Source organism: Schistosoma haematobium, chromosome 3 (genome assembly GCF_000699445.3).
Source record: "Schistosoma haematobium chromosome 3, whole genome shotgun sequence".
Taxonomy (NCBI): Eukaryota; Metazoa; Platyhelminthes; class Trematoda; order Strigeidida; family Schistosomatidae; genus Schistosoma; species Schistosoma haematobium.
The window spans coordinates 36,751,090-36,775,494 of record NC_067198.1 but is presented as its reverse complement, the minus strand read 5'-3'; the positions used below and the strand labels follow the sequence as shown (position 1 = coordinate 36,775,494).

At 34.2% G+C, this 24,405-nt stretch overlaps 1 protein-coding gene across 4 annotated transcripts; it reads right to left on the bottom strand.

The window, feature by feature from the left end:
- Positions 1 to 15: 15 nt before the first annotated feature.
- On the bottom strand, positions 16 to 23,899 carry CCDC74A_1 (Coiled-coil domain containing). Of its 4 annotated transcripts, XM_051213775.1 has the most exons (8): positions 23,516 to 23,868; positions 23,416 to 23,481; positions 23,250 to 23,382; positions 17,279 to 17,444; positions 14,958 to 15,340; positions 4,218 to 4,507; positions 3,365 to 4,026; positions 16 to 314 (listed from the first exon to the last, which is right to left on the bottom strand). In XM_051213775.1, exons 1-7 carry the CDS (start codon positions 23,748 to 23,750, stop codon positions 3,977 to 3,979), a joined length of 1,323 nt encoding a protein of 440 aa, XP_051069779.1. In that variant the 5' UTR covers positions 23,751 to 23,868; the 3' UTR covers positions 16 to 314; positions 3,365 to 3,976. The 4 variants fall into 4 exon arrangements, with proteins under 4 accessions (XP_051069779.1, XP_035586747.2, XP_051069777.1 ...); XM_051213774.1 differs by lacking the exon at positions 16 to 314 and having other exon boundaries at positions 3,365 to 4,507; positions 14,958 to 17,444; XM_035730256.2 differs by lacking the exon at positions 16 to 314 and having other exon boundaries at positions 3,176 to 4,507; positions 23,250 to 23,855.
- Positions 23,900 to 24,405: the final 506 nt, after the last annotated feature.

Genomic DNA, 24,405 nt, shown 5'->3' with positions numbered 1-24,405 from the left:
AATAATTGTGAACTGACACATCAAAATTGATTTCATCAGCAATGACTTTGACAGTAGGGATTTAAGTGGTTAAATTCTGTATGGGTATGAGGTTTTGGTTGGGAAATTTTTGGTATTGATACCGAAAGCTCAGTTAACATCTCCGTAACTGCGTAATCTGCGGCATACATATACTTTTTATGAAACAAGCATGAGGCTTCTTAGATTTTCATAATTTATTGGGTGGGAGTATTGGAAAGCAGTGTGGTAAGACTCGCTTGTTTTGAAAGCATAATTCACATATAATACATGAGTTGACTGACTTAAAGTTTTAGCTAGAAAAGATAATCAGCAGTTGAATTTGTGACCTAGCAACATTTGAGGATACTAGAGCAACAATAATAATAATAAACTCTACTTGATAAGGACTACCAATATATTTTTAATATCCCAATATGCTATTTCGTTAGTGTTGTTTTCCGAAACTTTCACTTTTTCTGAACAACATTGGTACAAATCGTCCTCTTGAGTCGCAAGTCTTCTCTATCATCTCGAAGTACTACATCTTAGTCTTAACAGAAATGTAACGGGTAAATCCGATACCATGTGCAACTGACTTGGTGTTTCTATGACAACTTTGACTTAAGTAACTTAGGAATCACTGATGGGTAATTGTTTATTAATGAATGATAATTATATTCGAAAGGGAAACTTGTATTGTTTTGTGATATAAACTTACAGTCTGTCTATCTGTATACACTATCATACTGTTAGTCGTTTTTATGTTGCATCATCTATTCTACTATATTAGAATACAAGTAATATTCATTCTCTTTTGATTTACACTGAGAATAGTCTTACTGCAAAATAAAATGCAGATAGATAAAAAAAAAACACATCTCTACTTCACAAATCAATCAGTTTTATTTATAAAAATGTTTCATAAAATATTACTTGAAGAGATATCTAAGATAGATGGAGGTACACCATATATTTTAGCCTATTTTAAACTTCTCTCTCTTTGCAAGAGAAACTACAATTCCTTAAAAATGATTTCGTTACTATAATTAATGCATAATGGAACATATTTACAGATGTATGTGGTCGATTTTCCTGAATTGATGTGACATACGACTAAATAAAGATTGCTAATTCAGATCACATTAAGAAAATAAAACTGAACCGATATTTATATGTAATAAATTAAACACATAAACATTGGTACAAGGAGGAATCAAGTATGCGCCACACACCATTCGATTTGTGTGAGGTCCGGGACTAATAAATTAAGCATGATAACAGACATTGCTAAGAACGTCTAGGTGGTACTCATCACCATTTGACATCAATTAAAGTAGGATTGAAAACCAGAAACCAATAGACAGCTGTTTTGCAGTAGTGTAAGACCATTTAAGAGTACCAACTGACGATCATACCAGGGTTCAAACCCAGAATTGAAAAGTCCTGTACTAGTACGAAGCTGTTCGGTACTTCGTTTCTGATGGGGCTCCAACTGTGATAAGTTCATCACACATACGACCTACCAGTCAAGTGAATCTCCACAAAATCCCTTCACATCAAAATTAATAAGCTTACTTTAAAGCATAAAAGACTGTAGGATGCAGCTTTTGCAGGTCGTTCACCACCCAACGAAATTAAAACTTGATTACCAGAGACCCAACTTCCATATCTATTATAATTCTCGTCATAATTTCCATCATACTTTATGGTGAGATTCAGATACATATTTTTGTAAAACATTGCTGATTTTATATCCAGTCAACTGACAGTCTAAATGTTTTCGATTATGATTTTGCAATCCATACTAGCACAAGTTGGGGTGAAATACGTCTGAACACTGAGTTTAGCTTGAAGAATAGTTTTTATTGTGTTTCTCTAAAGGAAACTAACTCCCTCAACATGTATTGTTTACGTTCATTATAGAAAGTGATTGGTGCCAGGTATACTTATTCTTATTATCAAGACATTAGGTAAGTGATGTTTGGGTGCTTATGCTGGTAATGAACTAAATAATCTAGTAAACATAATGGTTGAAATGAAGCAACGAAAAATGTTCGGATATACTTCAAGTATTTTGATATGAAATACTGTTCAAAAAATCTTGGATGCAATTATTTGCGTCAATAGATAGGTAGCTACCTTGAAGTTTTTTTTCAACTAGGAAAACTACTAAAAAGTGACCTTACCCGAAACGCTGTGGTAGAAATATGGCTCCGACAGTTTAATTTCTTAGTCAAATTTATACATTAGGCATCGCCAGACAGGTTCGATATAAAGAACTGCCTAGGGTCTCTTTGGTCTTTATATAGTATATGGGAACTAGAGCTTAGTACATACGTCTACAGTTAACAAATGAGTTTAATCGTATTATATCATCTTAAAGTAGAAAAAGAGAACAGTTCGAGAGCAGTGTGAAAAAAGCTTATATATGAGTTTCAAATTCATTTAAGCAGCTGATGAAATTCAAATATGAACAGGTTAAATCCAAATCCGCGGGAAACACACAATCTAATGAAGATAACTATATTTCTATCAAATTGCAAGCTAAGTAATTGACAACTGGGATGTGACTGTTTTGCCAAAACAGTGAATAGCAGTAGACCATTTGTTACTATGTTTGAATATTTACGTAGGTGATAACTTTTCTGTTTCATAACCGTATTTACTTAGTTTGCTCGACATATTAAAAAATGTATTTGGAATTCCACAGAAAGCTGTAGTCATATTAATTGAAAACGGATGGATGGTTGTTTAACTATATTGTGAGTCTGTTAACCAGCGAGGTCTCTGATTTTGTGATTTATGCTACTGCGTAGTTTGAATAATCCCATAGGTTATCTAATGTTATCGTCAAACTAATCACTGTAAATCATCCGTTCAAATGCTCTTCCACAGTAATTTTAGGTTGATTAGAAATGCTTATATTTTCGCTTGTCAACAACTCTTTGGAGTTGTACAGATCAAATACTAATGCGGACTAGTGAGATAATAGAGTGAATGGGTCGATATATTTCATTCCAAAGAATTCGTTCGTTATGATAAATATTGACTTACTTAACAACACTACAAACTAGTAAAAACTGCAATTAACTAGTTCAAATTATCTCAGGTCTATCATTTAGATTTTTGATTCTATTCTAGATTAGTAAACACAAGAAAATAGTAAGTATACCAGTTTAAAACATGTTTCATAAATATTTATTATCATCATTATTAATTTATTATGTAGAGGACAATACGTTTTGTTGAAAAGTCAGATGTAAACAGATCAACTTGTTCAACACTATTCTGCATAAACGTGTATTGAACATTGACAATATTAAAAGTCGAAGGTAATAAACAATTGATATAAATACCAACCCACCTGAACAACGATTGTTGTGTCATGTACATGAGTATATTGAATGGATAGACGATATACATATATATATTGTTTGCATAGGCGTGAATTTATAGGTATTTGTCATGATGGAGAAAGTTAGCTACTATTGTATAGTGTAACTACCGCTATGACGTTTAAATTCACATGTATTCATGCTGATATACCTCGATAATCATAATATTAGTAATGATAAAAGTCAGTAATTATGTAATGACAAGCAAACACAATTATCTTGACAATAATCTATCGGTGTTCTCACAGATGAATAATCAAGCATAAAAGTATAGTAAAACAAATTATTATCATTAATTGTTAATGATGATAGAAGAAATGAATAAAACAATCTTGAAAACAATAATATGAACCAATAAAAATACCATTCTGTCTTTATAAAACTGTTTTTTTTTCTTCTTCATGTAATAAACTAAGTAAAAGTTTACTTACAATATTTTAATAATTTAACCTTTGAATTCCATCTGAGAATTAAATTTGTCGCATGATTTTATTATTGAGTACTGAACTGTTCCATTGGTAATATGTCTGCTGCCTTCCATAAATAAAACATTTTTTGTTTCAATATTCAACAAGCATAATTCATTCAAATGAACGCGATTGATTAGTAGCTCCCACTGCATGGGTCACCACTTTTTATTAGTTTGATAAATATCAAAAATAGAAATATATGGAATGTTATTTTTATCTATACTTATTTAAACAAAATTTCAATGTTGATTTTCTTTTTCAAATTGAATTCTTGTTTCAAATGTTACTATTATTATTATTATTATTATTATTATTATTTAAAATGGATAAATATTTTGTTGTGCACGCTTACGTTGTAAGCTTTTTGTAGATTTCTTTTGATGACGATCATTTTGACGATTCAACATTACATCTGCTGGTTTTGTTAATGATGGTAGAAATGGTTTTAATCCAATTGAATAAGCTTGTGTAACTTTTCTTAAATTTAAATCATGTAATTGTTGGTAATGATCATTTGAGGTTTTTGAATCAATCGATTTAGTTTGCAGATTATTAATGGATACTTCCAATGATGTAGTTGAGTTATTATTGTATCCTGTGGCACTTTTTATTGGACGAGTTATTTTTAATTCGCTATTGAATCTATTTCGTTTAATTAGAAAAGTTTTGAAGAAAGAAAGATGTATTCAGTGAATGATTAGTATACAGAAACAGAAATATAAACCGAACAAAATTTACTCACAATATTGTGAAGAATATTAACAAAGGGATATGTTGTGGTAGAACGAATGTTGAAGAAAGTGTAACTTTTGGGACTAATCTACAGCTAGTTATTATTTTTATTGTGTAATTAGTAGATAACTGTGTTTTTATATTCTCTTTATTATAAGCTTCCAATGAACTCATCAAGTGTTGCTGTATATTCTAGTATTCCTTAATTATGGATAACTAATCAGTCACCTTCCCATTCCATTCTCTTTTACTTTTGGAGTAGCCATGCCGATATTGTAATTTTATATTCATGTTAATGTCAGTTCAAGAAACTGATCAATATTACTTTACGAGTTGAATCACACAAGGTACATACATTACTGCTTCATGTGTTCTATTACCGGACTACTGGCTGGACTAGAAGAAGACCATACGTTCTGAACTAATAGTAGTTAGGATTATTCTTGGATTCAAATTCAATTTTAACCTTTCCATTAGAAGCACATATCTGGGTTGAAACTTGAGACGCTAGGAGATAATGAAAACAGTATACAGGACTTATTGATGAATTGCTTCTTTAGATATCGATCAACTTGTCGTTTAAAACAGGACAATATGTAATAAAAGTGTGTGGAGAAACTTCAAGAATTACAGAGAATTCCTAGAAGCATGACATTCAATCGATTAGTAATCCACAAACATACACTTAATCCATGAATCATACGGAATAGGTCAATCAGTCGCAAGACCAGAGGTCACTCGACAAAGACAGTCAAAATCAAAGCAAAAGACATACGAAGACAGAACCAAAAACGAGGCTATAGGAACAAACTGATAAGACATGTATAGAACAACTGGGAAGACCATTTCTATGTGAAAACAGTGCGCCAGATGTTGTCCTGAATAGTAATGAAAGCTGTGAAATCAAACTACCTAGCTCGGCGAACACAACGCAACCAAAAAGAGTTATGTATGCCACTTAATATCTCCAAATACTGATTTCTAATATCATATGTTTATCAGTGCACAAGCTGTTTATCTCCCTAAATACTGTAGATTGATAATCGCTGATCTTGTGCGTTAATCATCATACAACTAGTACAAACAATAATGTTACATAAATGTTAGCGATTCTTAACTATACATAAAGCACACTTTAACAATTTCATTTGGTTTTAATCAAAAAACCTATACGGTTAAGTTAAAATACTATCATTTCAATAATACTGATGATTAAATACTTCATAAGCTATTTACATTGTTTCCCCTTAAAAACGGATTATAGCGAATGGTTAACCTTAGTCCAAATATGTTTGAAAAACTCTCTAAAGTTAGTAGTCTTTGAGAAACTTTTTGTCTGTTGGCATATGTCCATTCAGTGCAGATTGTCCGGATACTGCCATTTAGTCACAAGTTTTAATTCGAGTTGGATAGTAACTAGTATACGTTTCGTTCTATGTAACACAGATGTACTTTCATCCTTGTGTGAAAAATTAACTTACCAACTGTTGATATATCTTTTTCCATTCACAAATTTTATCTAGTTAACTTGGTACCTCTTACTCAAAGTTTTTTCTTACCACAAATAGCCTGGTTATATGAGCTACCATATGTGATTTCCAATATATTGTGGAGTTTTGATCTTGTAACTAGGTTTTTGAGTCATGAAAATCGAAAGTAATTTGGCTTGGTGTTCTCATCAGGTATGGGGAATAAGAAAAGCCCCCGTAGAAAAACTGACCTTAGAATTTTCCAGTAGTTATATGGTCGTTTACGTTATTGATTAATGTGAACGTCATCAGTGAACTCTATAATCTAATGATCCTATATTAGTGAGCACATTAAATTGTTAAATTCATGGTAGTAATAATCTATGGCAGTGTTTGTCACTGAAAGGAGTACCAAAGAAGTACATTAACCTTATAAAGGCTCTCTACTCGAACACAACTGGTCGAGTGAGAGCTTATGGCGAACTGTCATCAGAATTGATTACCTCAAGTGGTGTTCGTCATGGCTGTCCACTCTCCCCATTCTTGTTCAACTTTGTGGTCGACGTACTTTTAGAGATAACACTCTCCTCATCTAAATTTCCAGGGGTTGAACTTTTACCGGGAGGTTCACTTGTTGACTTAGAATATGCAGATGACATAGTTCTATTTGGTGAAGACGCTGACAAAATGCAGAGTCTTCTGACCACTCTAAGCAACAATGCAAGCATGTTCGGGATGCGATTCTCTCCCTCGAAATGCAAAATGTTGCTTCAGGATTGGGTTACATCGACACCCGAACTAGTGATAGGGAGTGAAGTAGTTGAGTGTGTCGACCGCTTCACTTATCTTGGAAGTCTCATCAGCCCTTGTGGTTTAGTGTGTGACGAAATCTCAGCGCGGATACAGAAGGCTCGACTAGCTTTTGCCAACTTGCGTCATTTATGGCGTAGGCGAGATATCCGTCTATCAACCAAAGGACGTGTTTACTGCGCAGCAGTTCGTTCCGTCCTACTTTATGGCAGTGAAACATGGCCGGCAAGAGTAGAGGATATCCGTAGGCTACTAGTATTTGATCATAGGTGTCTTCGAAACATTGCTCGTATATCATGGGACCATCGAGTAAGTAACACAGTTGTTAGGAAACGGGTACTAGGTAAGGATGGCAAATCAATTGATGAAGTAGTGAAACTTCATCAGTTGAGATGGCTGGGACACGTGTTACGGATGCCCAACGACCGACTGCCTCGACGTGCTATGTTCAGTGGTATAGGAGTAGGTTGGAAGAAAGCTAGGGGCGGCCAGACCAAAACATGGCACAAATCCATGAAGTCACTGACAAGTGGACTGAGTCATGTTGGTAGGTGTAGACTACCTGGTTGGGGACCGCGAGATGACAGCAACCGATGGTTAGAGACGCTGAATGACATGGCTCAAAATCGTTTGCAATGGCGCAGGTGCATCCACTCTCTGTGTTCTCCCAAATTCTAATCTTCTGAATTCTTCATGTCCCTTTTTTCCTCTTTCCAAATTTATTTCACTGGATTATACTCTTTAAATAACATCTCCAAACCCTAATCTTCCCGATTACTGCTTATACTCTTGCTACCTCTATCACTACGGGATTTGAATCGACAACTGTTTCTCTGTGCTAATGTGGTGTGGCAACTCGAACTGATGTACGTACGTACGAAGTTCTACGTTGTTACTGACTGACTGACTGACTGACTGGTAGTAATAGTCTGACTGTTCACTTGATTATACACTAAATTTCCTTAAAAAATCGTTTTACTTATAAGTAGTATGAAGAAAAATAGATACAATTATCTATTTTAGCTAGTTGTCAATTAATTCACTATACTAGATACACAAATGAAAACAAATGTTGATACTTATTTAGATGTACATGAAAATAGATCTCTTAATTTGAATGACTTATCAGTAGTTGTTTTTTGTTTTTAAAGAAAACGATCACATTTAATATAATTACACTAAGCCATTATTTTTGATAGTTGAAGCAACAGTTCATCAGTTTATTCTAAGAATGTCGATCTGTTTAAACAAAGAAAAAAAAAAGAGTCCTTTCTTTTTTTCACACTCAATATGTCACATTCTTAACTGACATGTTATTTTTAACTGGACATTTTTTCAGAACTTCCTTCTTAACAAACTATTCAACTTATTTAAAAGAAATATTCGATCAAAAACAAAAAAGACCAGATAGATTGAAGAAATGTTTTACTTACTCTTAATGTATCTGTGTATATACATAGTAGTTTTTAAGTATGTTAGTTAATAAAGTTTCAGTTGAATAGTATAGACAATCAAAATAGAAGAATTTTAACGTTTATAGAGAACTACATTCCTTTACTTTTAAACTATAATCATTAATATTAATTAATCGAAGAGTTAATAAGATTTAAAATGAAGATGAGAAGAAAAAAGAAGAGATATTTGAATATCTTATTCAAAGACATTTTACTTTAATTAATATTTTGATGATGGTTGGTGACAATCATTAGGGAGATATAATCTCATATAGGTTGCAAAATGTGTCAATCAAAGAAAAAAAATCAAGTGTAATAACAAACTCTCACACATAATAAATATCATATTCGTTCAATAAAATAGTGTTTATTTAAAATGAATAACTTAGTGAAGAATGTGTAGGTATTTGAAGTGATAGATATAAAGGTATTGAGTATACTTGTGAGAAAATGAATCCTTAGTACGAAGAAACATGTGCTTTGAATTCCACTGTTAACCACAATCTGTAAATACTAGGTAGTTGAAGGTACCCAGTAAGAAATTCTATTAAGGTCTAGATTTCATGCTAGTTGGCACACATCAGTAGGATTTACCTGAAACTTTAAGGAAACTGACGCTCTTTTTAGGATTCAAGTCCACGTTACCCAGCTTCACAGGCTCATAAGTTAACATTGAAGTACTCGGGTACCGACTGACCTTCTGCAGTATTGAAATATTTACAATGGATTGATCAATAAGTAGTGACCAATGTCATCCTTGTCTGGTCCTCTAGTGTTGATTGATTTCTATCGATCAAGTTTCAATATGACTACTTACCTAGGTGACTCGACACCATGTGTACTATGTTCCGATGTTAAGTGATAGTATATGATCAACAGAAAACCGTGAAATACAACTAATGAGGAAAAAATGCTACGCAACTAAAATAGAATTCCCGAAATCTATTCTATATACACCCTGGCATCAGGATAAAAGGCATCTGATTGTAATTATAAAATAAATCTTATTTACGATGTTCATATAAACCCATTTCCTATCAAAACATGCAACGCAGACTGATGTGAGTCAGAAAAGTACTAAGACTAACAGCTTACCAATAGTACGACAGAAATCTACTAATTTATTGATCGTTAGTCCGGATAACTTCATTAGTATCGTCTGGTTTCTGACTGACTGAAAACAAGGTAAACTCTCACAATCTGGAATTTAAAGGTGACCAAACTTCTGGTATAATTAAAATTCAGTTAACTGCAGCGATAAAATGAACGTTCTATGCAGCAAAGCCACGACTACCGTTCACTGGTAGAAACTTGTCTTCTGTATCCGTAACGGATAAGCCTCCTCGTCTGACCGCCTCTATGTACATCTACCAGTTCACCTGCTCTTGTGGAGCAAGTTACATAGGCAGTAGCCAGCCCTTACTTTTAACTTGAATACGAGAACACGTCTCAGTGTGGTTCTACGAGGGTGTGAGGAAAGCAGTTGGAAGGTCCATTTTTAAACATCTAATCACTGCACTGATCCACAGGTTGATTTTAAGGTCGTTCATACAATTCTTACAAACCTACCTAGATTTATTCGTACTCAACTCATTAAAACAGCAAAAGCTCTTACCATCCATGAATTAAAGCCAGAACTGTACGTACAAAAAGAAATAATTCTTATCTTGGCCTTAAACTGGAGAGTCTTAACAAATACGCTACAATCAACAAACCTATAGAAAGTTCTCAATTTTACGATAAAATCAAACCATAAATTCTACTTTTACAGTGAACAGTGAAATGTTAATGGTGTGTACTATTTTAATTCTCCAAAACCATCATCTGATAAACTGAATTATGAAATAGTTGATACTATCTGTTATGTAATACGATATTTTAGTAGAAAATTTACTTAATAAGTCACATGATATTGTTTTTTTTTGTTTAAACGAAATCATTGTCATCTTATTCACATTCAATCATCATCTTTATATTTAAGTGTTCAATAAGTGATTTTGTTTTTAATACAAATATGAAAAGAGAACATTATAGAATAATCTAGTCCTTTTTTTTAAATTATCAGTTTACTACTCAATAATACTTTTTCATTTTACGCTCATTTTTTTATGGTGATTAGTTTTATTTATTTTTTTTGTAAAATGAGTTAAGTTGAAGAACAGTAACGAGCTTGTTGTTATGCCGAGAGAAAAAGATGTTTTGTTAATTTGTAAGGTGATTATTGAACTATGGGGGTTCTAATCTATTTAAATTGTTTATGAATAAGCTTACATTGTTTGAAGTATTCTGTCAATTTGTATCATAGTGAAAGATAGAAAATATTAATTTTCTAACTCAGTGGTTTGAAATTTAAGCTATTGTCACAAGGCTTGAAAGTTTTATTTTTAACATCTACATTAGAGATCATAGCAGCGTACTAATGAGACATGTTGGTAAAGAGCAAAACAACCGGCTAGTATTCCTTAGTTTTTTAATGGATTGGAGTATCTGATATCACTTGTAAGTGAGAATAACCTTGCAGTTGTTTTATTACACTTTTTTTTACTAACTAAAAGCTAAGTGTTTTGTAACAAATATATCTCATGTCCTAGAAATGAAAACTCGTCTAAAATGAATGATGAGGGGTATTATTATTGTAATCCAGTGAATAATGATAAGAAAAAGATGAAGAATGAGCGTCAAGATTATGAATGAAACTTTCAAGTTTCTAAAAACAAAAAATGGTATTAGAAATGTAAAGTAATAGGGAGTCAGCCTGGATTGTATGAGTGTTATAAAGAGTTAGTAGGCAATATTGATTAGTCAATACTCAGTGACTAATCAATCCTATGTTTGGCTAAACCTTAATGACTAATCAATTTAAACATCTCAGCCATAAAGAAGTTTAGTCCCTACCTAAATACCTCAATGGTAACATATCGGTTCGTAAAGCTGGATGACGTGGGTTTGAATTCCGGAAAGAGTATTAATTCTCTAAAAATTAGAGGTATGCCATACTGATTACTTCCAAGAACTTAAAATTTAATGGATAGATTTGGTCGAATCTCTGAAACAGTTTAAACAATATGACAAATGAACACTATTGATGATGATATATCTTTTCCGACAAAGAAATCAATTTATTCGAAAGAGTCATGTAGTTAATTAGATAGAGTATAACTGTAAAGCGCTTTATTTACACTCGGTATATTACATATATATAGTTGACCTTTTAATTTTCATATATAAATGTTCTTAACAAGTATATGTGTGATCAGATTGTTTGAAATGTATTGCGCAAACATATCACATAACTCTGATAAACTACGTCTTCTCATTGCATTATCGAAATATATATGGTAGCTATTTATTTCACTTAAAAAAGTTATATACGTGTGCACCAGTGATAAAGCTATGAAACATCAGAAAGAAATATGGGCGAGACCATAATTAATGGTGACGCTGAAGTGCCTAAAAGTACTATCTCTATGAATATTAACTACAGTGAAATATGTTAACTAAATACAAGTCTGTACATTCACGTGTTCACCACAACTGATATATATATCATGATGACAGTTTCTTAATTTGAAATAGGTGAAGCTAATTGGAAACTATGACTTCGATGAAAGTAAAACAACAGACGGCTCTATCATTTATTTGCATTTAAGCTCGTTAATGACGTGACCAGATAAATTCAACTTTGAATTGCAGAATGAGTTAAATTATTTAATCTGTCAGCTGACTTAAGTAAATGAATTTATTGAACATTTTCATTCACATGTCAACGATCAACAAAGCTAATTAATCGTGAAGAAATATCAATAAAATGTAACGACTGAATAACAGTGTTCAATGCGAAACTTGGAGATAATGAGTTAAACCCGATATTGGGTTGTACTCTGCTGATAAATTTCAAACTAGAACGAAATAGTCAGTCCTAAACACATACATCACTTCAAATTGTCACACCGTTTCAACGCAAAAACATGAAATTATCAAGACATGTGTCGGAGTAATAAAAGTAGTAACAACACCAGTAGTAGTAGTAGAAAAAATTGACATAGACAAGATAATTCGAGAAGAAAGAATTAATTTATAGAATACAAAGTTTAAGATTTTAAGATTACAGATTTCAGGGAAAACAAATGGTGAATGCAACTGCGCTATTGTGGTCAATCCTGAGCCGTGTTAGAAGTCTTCAATCGTTAATCCTGATAACCGTACAGACCCCAACCAGGTAGTTTAGCATCCAACGATCAATGACTCCAAGGAATGATGTCGTATCTTGGTTTGACCGCTCTCTGACTTGCAAATACTGCACAACTAAGTAGGACGTGAAAAGGTCTCAGATTTTGTTTTTAATTATTTTTCAGACGACTTTGGCCTATGGTCGTGTAGTTATAGGTTGGTTAAAAAATAACATACATTTTAAAAGTACAACGCTTTACGCTCTCTGCATGTAATACAATAATTGCAGCAATTACGATTGAAGAGTGACAACTATATATTAAGATAGTGAAACACAAGCAGTTGTGTATCTGGCAATTAATTGGCTATCTTATCTTTTAAATACGCACTGAAATATTTGTTAATCAGAAAATATAACCGAAAACTAACATATTTCACATATAAAACAACTATAGACAAATTACATTAGAGCTATCGGCAGAGATGTAAATGTCTAGAGAGCGGAAAAGAGAAAGATGAATGAAAAGATAGATTATCGAAACAGATGTAATTAACTTAGCTTATTTGCCAAGACCAAGTTCATGTAAAGGGTTTTCAGCTACGATTTATGTACATAAAAATATATAAAACAACTCGATCACGCAAACCAGCGACAGTCATTTATACGCAACGTAAGACCTGATCGTGTATGACTGATTTCAAACAGTTGCTTCTTAGGTTCTGTAGCAACCAAAACCACTGTTGACCCAATTTTCTTTTAAGGTAACTAAAAGGGTATCCTTCCGCGGTGTGGGGAATCAGGTACTGAACCGCCCATATATTTCTAATCACTCGAGAACAATTTATTCATGATCGAATTGTTTGACCACTTCTTAATATTACTTAATATTACTTCACAAGGTGTTACTTCTTTTGTCTCTTGAAACCAGAATAGGAGTAGGGTTCGAACTAACAATCTATAGGTTAAAAGTTGAGTGTTTTAACTATTGTTAAACCATTTTTATCTATTAAAATAGTTCGAACAACATCGGTTCAATACTTTAGTATTATTTTCTAGGTCTAATCAATTAAGAAGTATCAAGAAAGTATTAGTTCATAGCTTGAAACTAGAAGCAGTTAATTGAAGTTTTATAGTTTTTCCAGCAACAGATCTCAAGCTAAGGTGTAGTTACTTACTTTTAAGTAACAATAATTTCGTTATCGAATTCAAGTTCTAATTTTACTCAAGTTTTTCACAATTTGTTTGATTACTATGAAAGATATCCTATGAATACACAGAAAGGGTTTAAGGGAGTGAATTTAGAATTTGGTTACACTAGTGCTATTGAATGAATAACCAGTGAAAAATTCTGATATACTTGTAGTGTTATACACTCATCTCTATAAATGAATGAAATTTAGGATTTATATTTATCAAGTAGGTCGGTTTGAATTTCTACCCTTTTCAAAACAAGAACATTAGAGAATACAAGTATTAATTTTTAGGTTCCATTCGTCATCACTTAGACCCAAGTGAACTAGGGAGGACTGGGAAGCTGCTTCATCCTAGTATGAGACTCATCAGCAGCGCACAACCACTACCCTATTGGGGGTCAAACATAGGATCTTTAGGTCTCGCAGAGAACGTTTGACCATTAAAACCGAATGAGATTAATCTGTGAAGAACAATACTTACAGATTAAACTAACCTTGAAAAATCCTTTACAAAGAAAGTGCTAAACTGAACAGCAAAAAGAATGTTGTTGAGTAGGAGAAAAATATATAAACATATGCTCACTAGTGACTGGGTTCAAGAGGTATATCCTGGAGTTCTAGTGAGTAGTGACCAGTGGAGTTCAACTAGGTCTGTTGTGAGATAGTAACTCACTGAAGACAATGGTGAATATATCGCTTAATTTCGTGGATTAGTTGAAGTTAGACATTAACACCGTTGGATGCCGGCTCAGTGGTCTAGTGGTCAAGTGCTCGCGCGCGAAACCAGTAGGTCCTGGGTCCGAATCTCGCAGAGGGCGAGGTCGTGGGTGCGCACTGCTGAGGAGTCCCACAATAGGAAGAGACGGTCGACCAGTGCTTCAAGGTTTTCCATGGTGATCTAGCTTCAACTGACTCATGATCTTAACCATTGAAATTACTATAATATCCACAAAACCCATCTGAAAAAAATAAACGTGAAAAATTCTATCATAATTAATTTCAAAGCGCACCAAACAGTCTTCAGTTATTGTCTCATAACATTTTGAGTGTTGAAGTACGGGAGACCATAATCGTTTTACATAGACAGACCATCAGTTAATAAATTCATAGACTGATCTGCTTACTTAATACAAGTACCACTACTACCCGTTTGTAAACTGTTTACGTCATACAACAATGAAACTATTATGAAGCGAAGACTTGAAGTATTATACAACGGAACTATACATACATATTGAAGCAAAACAGTAATAAACGACTTACACTTTTTCATTCTTTAATGAACCACGTGTAGGTGAATACTTTATATTGTTTGTATTCATTTTATGTTGCTCATTACTCAATGAAGCTTGAATAAGTGGTTTTCTAAAATTTAATGCAGGTAATCGAAATGGTAATAAGTGTGAATTGATTAATTCATCATTTGATTCGATTATTTCCTCTTCTTGTTTTTCAAAAACATGTTCATTATCATACGAATGAAGAATACTTCGTTTTGTCAAGAAATTATTTCCTGGTATATTCAGAGTTGTTGATGATTTAATCGGAACTGAATGAGAAGTGGTTGGTATGAGTTTATTGACTGATAATGTTCCAGTTGTAGGTGCTATCGGGTTATTATTTACAGTGACTGTATCTGTTATGAACTGAGAATTTTTCATAGATAGAAAGATTAGAATTCATGGTATTTAATGAATATTATCCCAGTTTGGATTTAATAATACTAGTAATAGGATGGAATTTTAAAAAAGCACCCAGTATGATGGAAGGATTGACTTATTTTTATTTCAGCCAGTTAGTCAGTTTTGTAAGCAACGTAGAATTAGGCACATATATGCATCAATTCAAGTTGTCACATCATTTCAAAATATAAAGATGAAGTATCAAGACAAATAATATAGTAGTAGAAGTATTAAAAATATTAGTGGTAGCAAAGGAGATTAATTACAGACAATATGATTCCTAAAAGTATGATATTGTGGGGTAAAAAGTATGAGGATTCTAAAACTTAAAATCAAGAGCAAAAGAATGAGTGAAGGCATCTACGTTACTATGATCGATTCTGAGCTGTGCTGCTCAACATCAACTGTTGTTGATTTAAGCCTGGTGGTCTACATCTACCAATCTATGTGATGAAAGCTAACTAGGTACATGTTAACCTTACTCTATTGTAGTATACTTTGTGGATAGCAACTTAGAAGGAGGATTAACTAATACAGAGATACTGGTAGATGCGAGTTGATGAGCTCGCTGACTTAGACACTTGGTATTATTATCCTGTGACTAATTTTTAAGTTACTTACCTAGTCAGTTCACTTAAGGAATAACATTTTCAAAACTATAATTGAATGGCAAAATTTCGTAGGGTTCAGACAAGTCTGGAGTGGGACATGTGTCATCAATTTTTGATGATTGAGCTATATCCTGCATCAAATGAAGTTAGAAACGAGAACCATTATTTTCTAACTCAGTGATCTGAAGGTAATGCTTTCATCGTAAGATTCGAAGGTCCTAGGTTCGATTCCTGATGGTAACGTAGGGTACTGTTGCTGTGAACTCCAGTCTAGAATGACACAGTTGTTTGAGGTTACCTAGTTTTCAATAATTATTCAGATGAAGTCATTATTGTATGTAAACCATCTTCAAAATACTTTGTGTTATAAATATGACTAATTAATGTATGGCTAGGTAATAAATCTTAAAATGAAGGGTAACACATTTACTTTATACATATCAATAAAACATATTTCTAATCGATATTAATACTACTTCTAATGGTCTTATTTCTTTCTTAGTATTATTGTTATCCATTAATGTTATTTAGTAGGGTGAGTTATATGACTTAATTCGTAATATTAATTAAAACATTTCATTAAGGCGAAATTCCTAGTTTAAAATATTGAGAGTCTGAAATCGGTAGCTACACATTTGAAAGAATAGGCGGCGAAAATATCTCACAAATATAGCATGAAAGTGCAAAAAGACCGTCATTGGATGTCATATACACTAGTTCTGTCGAAGTACATTAGGTTTGCCTGGTGAACATGACTTGTGTGATAAATCAAGAGGGTTTTAAAGCCTTATGTACATATCTTTATCACAGATTTTAAATGGACTTCATAAACTAGGTTTTATTCACCTTAAAGTTTATTAGAAATGACAGCTGAAATAAATTAAAGTCAGTACTATGTATTCATTAGATGGTGAATAATTTCATGCTTGCAATGAAACACACATGTTTCTAAACAGTTTTAATGAAACATGAGTTATTTATTACATTTAAAAACATCACTATAAAAATTAAGTAATCAAAAACTTAATGCGTATTCCTCTATTTGGTCACGATACCATAAGTCCAAAGTTCAAGTTGTACAGTAAGTAACTTTACAGTTCTCGACCATTAAACATCTATTATTAAAATTACTGGATGTATTTTCGTCGGACAATTAAGGACATGTAACTGAACTTTACAATTCAATACACTGAGTGACTTAAACTCACGAAAGTTAAATTTCTTAACAATAATTTAGTGCTTTATAAAACACTATTAACAGTGTAATAGAATAATAATAACATAGACTTACATCGGTATTTTTACTTGGGACATCCTGACATCCTTTTAAGAATTCACTATTATCATGGTGAATTTGACTTTTATTTAAACTCTGGAACATTTCATTATTCTTTGAAATATTTTTCTGCTCTGAATATGTTGACAATCGTCCATTTTTACATGCAAATCTTGGAAGTCTTATTTAAAACATGAAAAGGTAAAAATCTACCAGTTTAACGGACTATAACTAATGAAAGAACAATTTTAAGTAAAATATGTACAAGTGAAAAAACAAATGTGACTAGACATTTGAATTAATAACTACTCATTTAAGACACATTAGCAGTTGATTAGTGAAATCACTAAATGTATATTTTCCCTATAAATTGTAATAGGATTTCATAAGGAGTCAATTGAAGTTAAAATTTAAATAAGGAGATTAAGTTTCCCAAAGTAAAAATAGGTTACTTCACCTCATATAATTTCAGTTGGAAATTTCGAAAATTACTACAATAATGTGCTTTTGTAGGTGGCCCTATAGGATGAAACCTACTTTCGTACTTTAAAATGACCAATTCAAAAATCATAAGACAAATCAGACTAGAAGAGAACATTCGTCAAATAATAGGTTGTACTTTTTAAAAACCCTTACTACAACCTGATGAAAGCTGAAAAACATTCTAAGGATTATCTATTTACACTCATAAATCAAAGCTAGATTAAAAATGAGTAGGGCTACAATGAACTGAACTTGATTAAAATGAAAGCTGCGAGTAAGCAAATACAGACAAACTTAAGTATGCTAAATTTTCGATGTCTTAGTTGACATATGTGCATCTTACCTCGATATAGCCATTGTGACACAAGTTTATATGGAATAGATGGCATGTATTCAGAAACGCAGCCGGGACGCACGTCTCATCCCGCTTGGGACTCGTTAGCTGAATGTACTTGCATACCAAAGTCGATCTCCACATATCTTGTTTTTTTTACCTCTTGTGTGTGTGCGCTTACAGTGCTAAACTTTGTTTTACTTTTTCCCTCTCTCCATTAAGTAATCATCACGATTTCGAAAATCGTGGCATGACGGACAACATCAATAAATAGAGATCAGTTTCTAGGAACATTTCAATAGCGTGATGGTTAGAGTAACTCCGCCTGTAGCTCTTCTAGACTTACTGCTGGTCCCAAGCCCGGGTAAAGGAGGAGGGTTGGGCATGAGGTTAGCGACCTCATCCCGTAGAAAACTAACTAAAAAAACGCTAACCAGAAAAAATAATTCAGTCCACTTAAACTCTGCCCTGGGAGTTAGAAGGTCTTCATTTAGAAGAACTATGACGCCTCATGGTGAAAGCCGAGTTGCTTCGGAAGCCACGAGGCCGATGCCCCTTCTAACAACCAGAGCAAAAATTTTTATAGGTACATGGAACTTCCGGACAATGTGGGAGACCGGGAAGACCAGTCAAATAGCAACGGAAACGAGGAGATACAACTAAGCAGTACTGGGAATCAGCGAAACACACTGGACCCAAGCTGGACAGAAAAGGCTGGCTACGGGAGAGATGCTGCTATACTCCGGTCACGAAGAGGACAATGCTCCACATACTCAGGGAGTCGCTCTTATGCTGTCCAAAGTAGCACGAAATGCACTTGTAGGATGGGAATCCCACGGATCCAGAATCATCAAAGCATCATTCAAAACAAAGAAGGAGGGGATCACAATGAATATTATCGAATGTTATGCACCCACCAATGATAGCAACGGCGACATTGAAGATCAATTCTACGAGCGGCTGTAGTCAATCATAGAGAAATGCCCAAGAAAGGACCTCACCATTCTAATGGGAGATCTAAATGCCAAGGTTGGAATAGACAACACCGGATATGAAGATATCATGGGACGACATGAACTGGGAGAGAGAAACGAAAATGAGGAAAGATTTGCAAATCTATGTGCCTTCAACAAATTGGTCATATGTGGCACAATATTTCCACACAAACGTATACACAAGGCTACATGGATCTCACCGGGCCACACCACAGAGAACCAGATAGATCATAATTACATCAATAAAAAATTCCGAAGGACAATCGAAGGTGTGAGAACCAGGAGAGGTCCTGACATAGGTTCAGATCACCACCTAGTTGTAGCCAATTTAAAACCGGAGCTAAAAAAGAACTGGACAACTGGACAAACAGTAATACAAAGGTTCAATACAGCCTTCCTTCGAGATACTAACAAAATCAACGAATTCAAGATAGCTCTCAACAATAGGTTCCAAGTCTTACAGGATCTACTGAAGGAAGAAGAAACTACTATGGAGGACAACTGGAAAAGTGTCAAAGAAGCATTAACTTCGACGTATCAAGAGGTTCTGGGTCTAAAGAAACACTGGACAAGATCAAAGAAAGGAAGAACAAGAAGGCAGCAGTTAAAAACAGCCGAACACGAGCAGAGAAAGTCCAAGCACAAGCTGAGTACATAGAAGCAAACAAGCAAGTGAAGAAGAGCATCAAAGTCGACAAGCAGAAATACGTAGAAAAACTAGCAACGACGGCGGAAAAATCTACAAGAGAAGGAAATATGAAGCAGCTTTACGATACAACGAAGAAACTATCAGGGAAATATAGTAAACCAGAGAGGCCGGTCAAAGACAAAGAAGGCAGGCCAATCACTGAAGTTCAACAACAGCGGAACGGATGAGTAGAGTACCTCGAGGAACTGCTGAATAGGCCGGCTCCAATGAATCCACCGGACATCGAAGCAGCACACACAGATCTTCCTATAGATGTCAATCCACCAACGACGGAAGAAACCAGACGGACTACAGTGCAAGGGCGTGCATGGAGGACAGCCGACAGACGCATTCCAAGTAAGGACCAGAGTCAGACAAGGCTGTCTACTCTCTCCCTTCCTCTTTCTTCTGGTGGTCGACTGGATTATGAAGACCTCGACATCTGAGGGAAAACACGGAATACAATAAACAGCTCAGAACCAATTAGACAATTTGGACTTCGCAGATGACCTAGCCCTCCTATCGCATACACATGAACAAATGCAGATAAAGACAGCTAATGTAGCAGCAGTCTCTGCATCAGTAGGCCTCAGCATACACAAGGGGAAAACCAAGGTCCTCAAATACAACACGGAGAACAGCAATCCAATCACCCTTGATGGCGAGACTCTAGAAGATGTAGAATCATTTACATACCTGGGAAGCATCATCGATGAACAAGGAGGTTCAGATGCAGACGTAAAGGCAAGGATTGGCAAAGCAAGGGTCGCATTCCTACAATTGAAGAACATATAGAACTCAAAACAACTTTCAACCAATATCAAAGTGAGAATCTTCAATACGAACGTCAAGATAGTCAGTTCTACTGTACGGAGCTGAAACTTAGAGAACTACAACAACCATCATCAAGAAGGTACAAGTATTTATAAATAGCTGTCTTCGCAAGATACTCAACATCCATTGGCCGGATACCATCAGCAACGGCCTTCAATGGGAGAGAACAAACCAGCTTCCAGCTGAAGAAGAAATTAGGAAAAGACGATGGAAATGGACAGGACATACATTACGCAAATCATCAGACTACATCACGAGGCAAGCCCCAACTTGGAATCCTGAAGGGAAGCGGAAAAGAGGAAGGCCAAAGGACACATTACGTTGGGAAATAGAAGCAGATATGAAAAGGATGAATAACAACTGGAAAGAGCTGGAAAGGATTATCCAGGACAAGGTTGGATGGAGAATGCTGGTGAGCGGCCTATGCTCCTTCACGAGGAGTAACAGGCGTAAGTAAGATGGTTAGAGTGATTTTTTATAGGATTATCGAAAGTACCTGCACTTGTAAGTATCCAGATGAGATAGTCTACATATAGGTATGTCTCGGTTAATAAAGAAGGTTCAAACTAATTAAATGCAAATAAAACCACCCTATGTATCCTATTTTATATATAGCATAGGGTCCTTAATCTTGACCACTGGTACGTTCTGACGGACACTTAACCTTGAGTTAACGTAGTTATACTCCTATTAGTTCATCTATACACAAGACTATCTTTATCATCGTTAATACTGCCCCGTTTGTGTATGACTAGTTACCTATTTTTACGATGTAATATAACCCAGTTTATCGTGTACATAAGTTGTTGAGTGCATGCGATATATTTTAGATGGCTGAATTTGGTAGTTAAAAATATAATGATAGAATCTTAGCTGGAGACTTCTTTTCAGATTCCAGGTTGAGGACAGAGGAATTATTGGGGGTAGCAGGAATGACAGAAGTATAACTACATCATTTATTATTATACATATGTGCCACACAAATCTCATTTGATTTGTGTGAGGGCTGTGATACTGCCTGGGTGCCCAAACCGAAGCAGGAAATAATTACATCAACTCAAGGTTGTGTCCGTTACAACGTACTACTGGTCAATACTAAGGACTCTAAGCCATAGGTGAAGTAGGAAATGCAGGGCAGAGATATTATAATGGAGTTTTTTGATTGTTGAATTTAGAAAGTAATATCACTCAACTTCTCAGACGTCAGTAACCGATATGACAAAGATGAAAAGATTAGATAACATCATTCACCAAGTGGAAAAACAGTAGTTATCACTTACCGTAAAGAAACACTAAAAGAAATGTAAAGGGTTCTAAATCAATGCAATACAAGTTTATTTTTAAACTAATGATACAATGAAATCTGTACTATGGAAAGTAGATAAGATATCAAAAGAAAAACCAGATTATTTTTGTGAAATTATGTGTTGAGGCGTTGTTTGCATTTGACTAGAATCCTATTTATTAGTAGGAACGACGCGCTAGATACCTGATGTATTTTTCTGTACTCCAGTAGGTGTTAACAATAAATAAATATTCAATGTTGACTTCAAATCCTACCTGGAAATGGCTTAGCCGACTTCTCATCATTGACACTTATGACTGAACGTATACAATAAATTATTGTTTTATTTGGTAAATTAGAAGGCTAAGCATTTTTTTAAACTTATTATTAATATAATCATTCAGTGGGTTATGTTCGAAACCAAAATCCTCTCCATGATGTTTTGAACTTCCACCCACGATAATGGGTTAGTGTTTCGTTAGCATTACAGTCTAAAGAAGACAACAGACTCCGAGTAAATGCACAGAGTGAAAGCAGCTTTTCATGATAAAATTTCAGCGGCTATTGAGTGTGTTGATATTTAAATTAGGAAAGTATATTTAATTCGCCTACTTTCTATTTGTCTTTAGTCTTCTGAAGCTTTATCAAGTGTCATCCAACTTAAAAGTAACAAATACCACTCAGTATAACAATCCATTCTCAACAGTTCCTCTGGAACCGGTCATTCGATAGATCAAATGAACGTAGGGAGTATGCAGGGTATACAATATAAACGGAACTATAAGATGATTAAATCCAGAGTCTTTTGATATGTTGAAAAACATAAAAGCCTGTCCCACACCTGATTACACTTTTAAAGAACAGATTACATGGATCAAACTAGTAAAGAAGTAGATGAAGTAGTTAGGTAGAGCGAATATCAGTAACATTGCAGGTTGGAGAAAAGAAAGGTTATCTTCACAACCACTCTGCTTTTGCATATTGAAATAATTTCTAAAAAATATTAAAATTACTGTCCCAAGACCAATAAAAACATAGGGTTGAGTAAATAAACCTCATACATCTCAGAAAACAATACAAACTAATCAATGATACCGTCTATCCCACATAAACTTGTGTCATGATGGCTGCACCGAGGTAATTAGCAATGAATGCAAGTATATCAACTAAAACTGATCAGATCTCAGTCAAAACTTTCAACCATAGGATATTCCAAACAATTATCAATTAAGTCTGTGATGTTTTATAAGGAGTCTTGAAATATCAAAAACAGGTGAGCGGAAGTCTGAATACATAATGTAAAGGATTAGTACTACTGTGATTTTAAGGCGTTTAGTAAAAGACAAAAGTTTGATGAACATTCTCACCCTCTAACAGGATTCTGGGATACTTGCAATTCCTCTAATTGTTGCATCAAACGTGCGTTCTTCTTCCTTTCATTTTCAAGATCTTCCCGCAAAATCGATATTTCTTGTTTTAGGGAGTTCTCGTTGGTTTTATCTAGTTATTACATATAATTAAGATTATCCTAACTTTTTGGTAAATTATCATCAGAATAGCCAGCAGAACATGTACACATCACCAGACGATATTGCAAGTCTGAAAAAATAAAAGTATACGAAATAACCACAACCTTTATTAATTTTTTTCAAGGATTCAATTTCTTGATGCAAGCCTTTCAGCATGGCCTCATGCTGCTTTTGTAAGAAGGCTATGTTTTTACCTAGTGGGATTTTATGACCGTTGTCATCTGGTTTAGGAGGGCTGACAACAGGTGCTTCTCTTTTATTGGAAGGGATCATAATTGTCTCAACTTTTTTATCTCCAAGTGAATCAGTTTTGATAGGGAAATTATTGAGAACAATCATAGTCAAGAATCCAGTCTACGAAAACTAAATTGATATTAGATATTTCATATGCATCGTATTCTCGTTTTCAGTTGAAATCCGTTAATTAAAGCCCTCTTAATTAGTGAGCCAATGCTCATAGTCGACCGAATCTACCATCCTTGAAGAATATAAACAAAAGCAGTTACACGATATCTAAGATTTTTAGTGATCGCAATGAGAATTTGATACCTAATAATTGACAGGCTCACGGACGTTAAAGTCTATGTATGTAGATAATATTTATTTTTGTTTAATATCAGTTTTCATAGATAAAGTTGGTACATCGACCGACCTTAATGACTAGTCTTGGTTGTGCAGTCGAATGTCCTCACTTATTAGTAATGAGGATAGTGGATTACGTAAAGTGTTTTACGCTTAATATTTGTCGTCCTGTCGAGATCCAGTTTCTTTCTAAACGCACTCGCCATTGTAGTTGATGTCAATCGAATGGATAGCACATCAGAGCCGCTGCCAGCTGGATGAAAAATGATGATTCCCACCCTCAACATACTTATTTGCGATTTTTGAACACTTAATGGTAGTTGATGTGAAAAATTCCGGGGTTGACGAACAAATACGACATGTTAGTAGTCAAACAGTTATTCATAATACAGAAAGCAAATATTAGGTCACC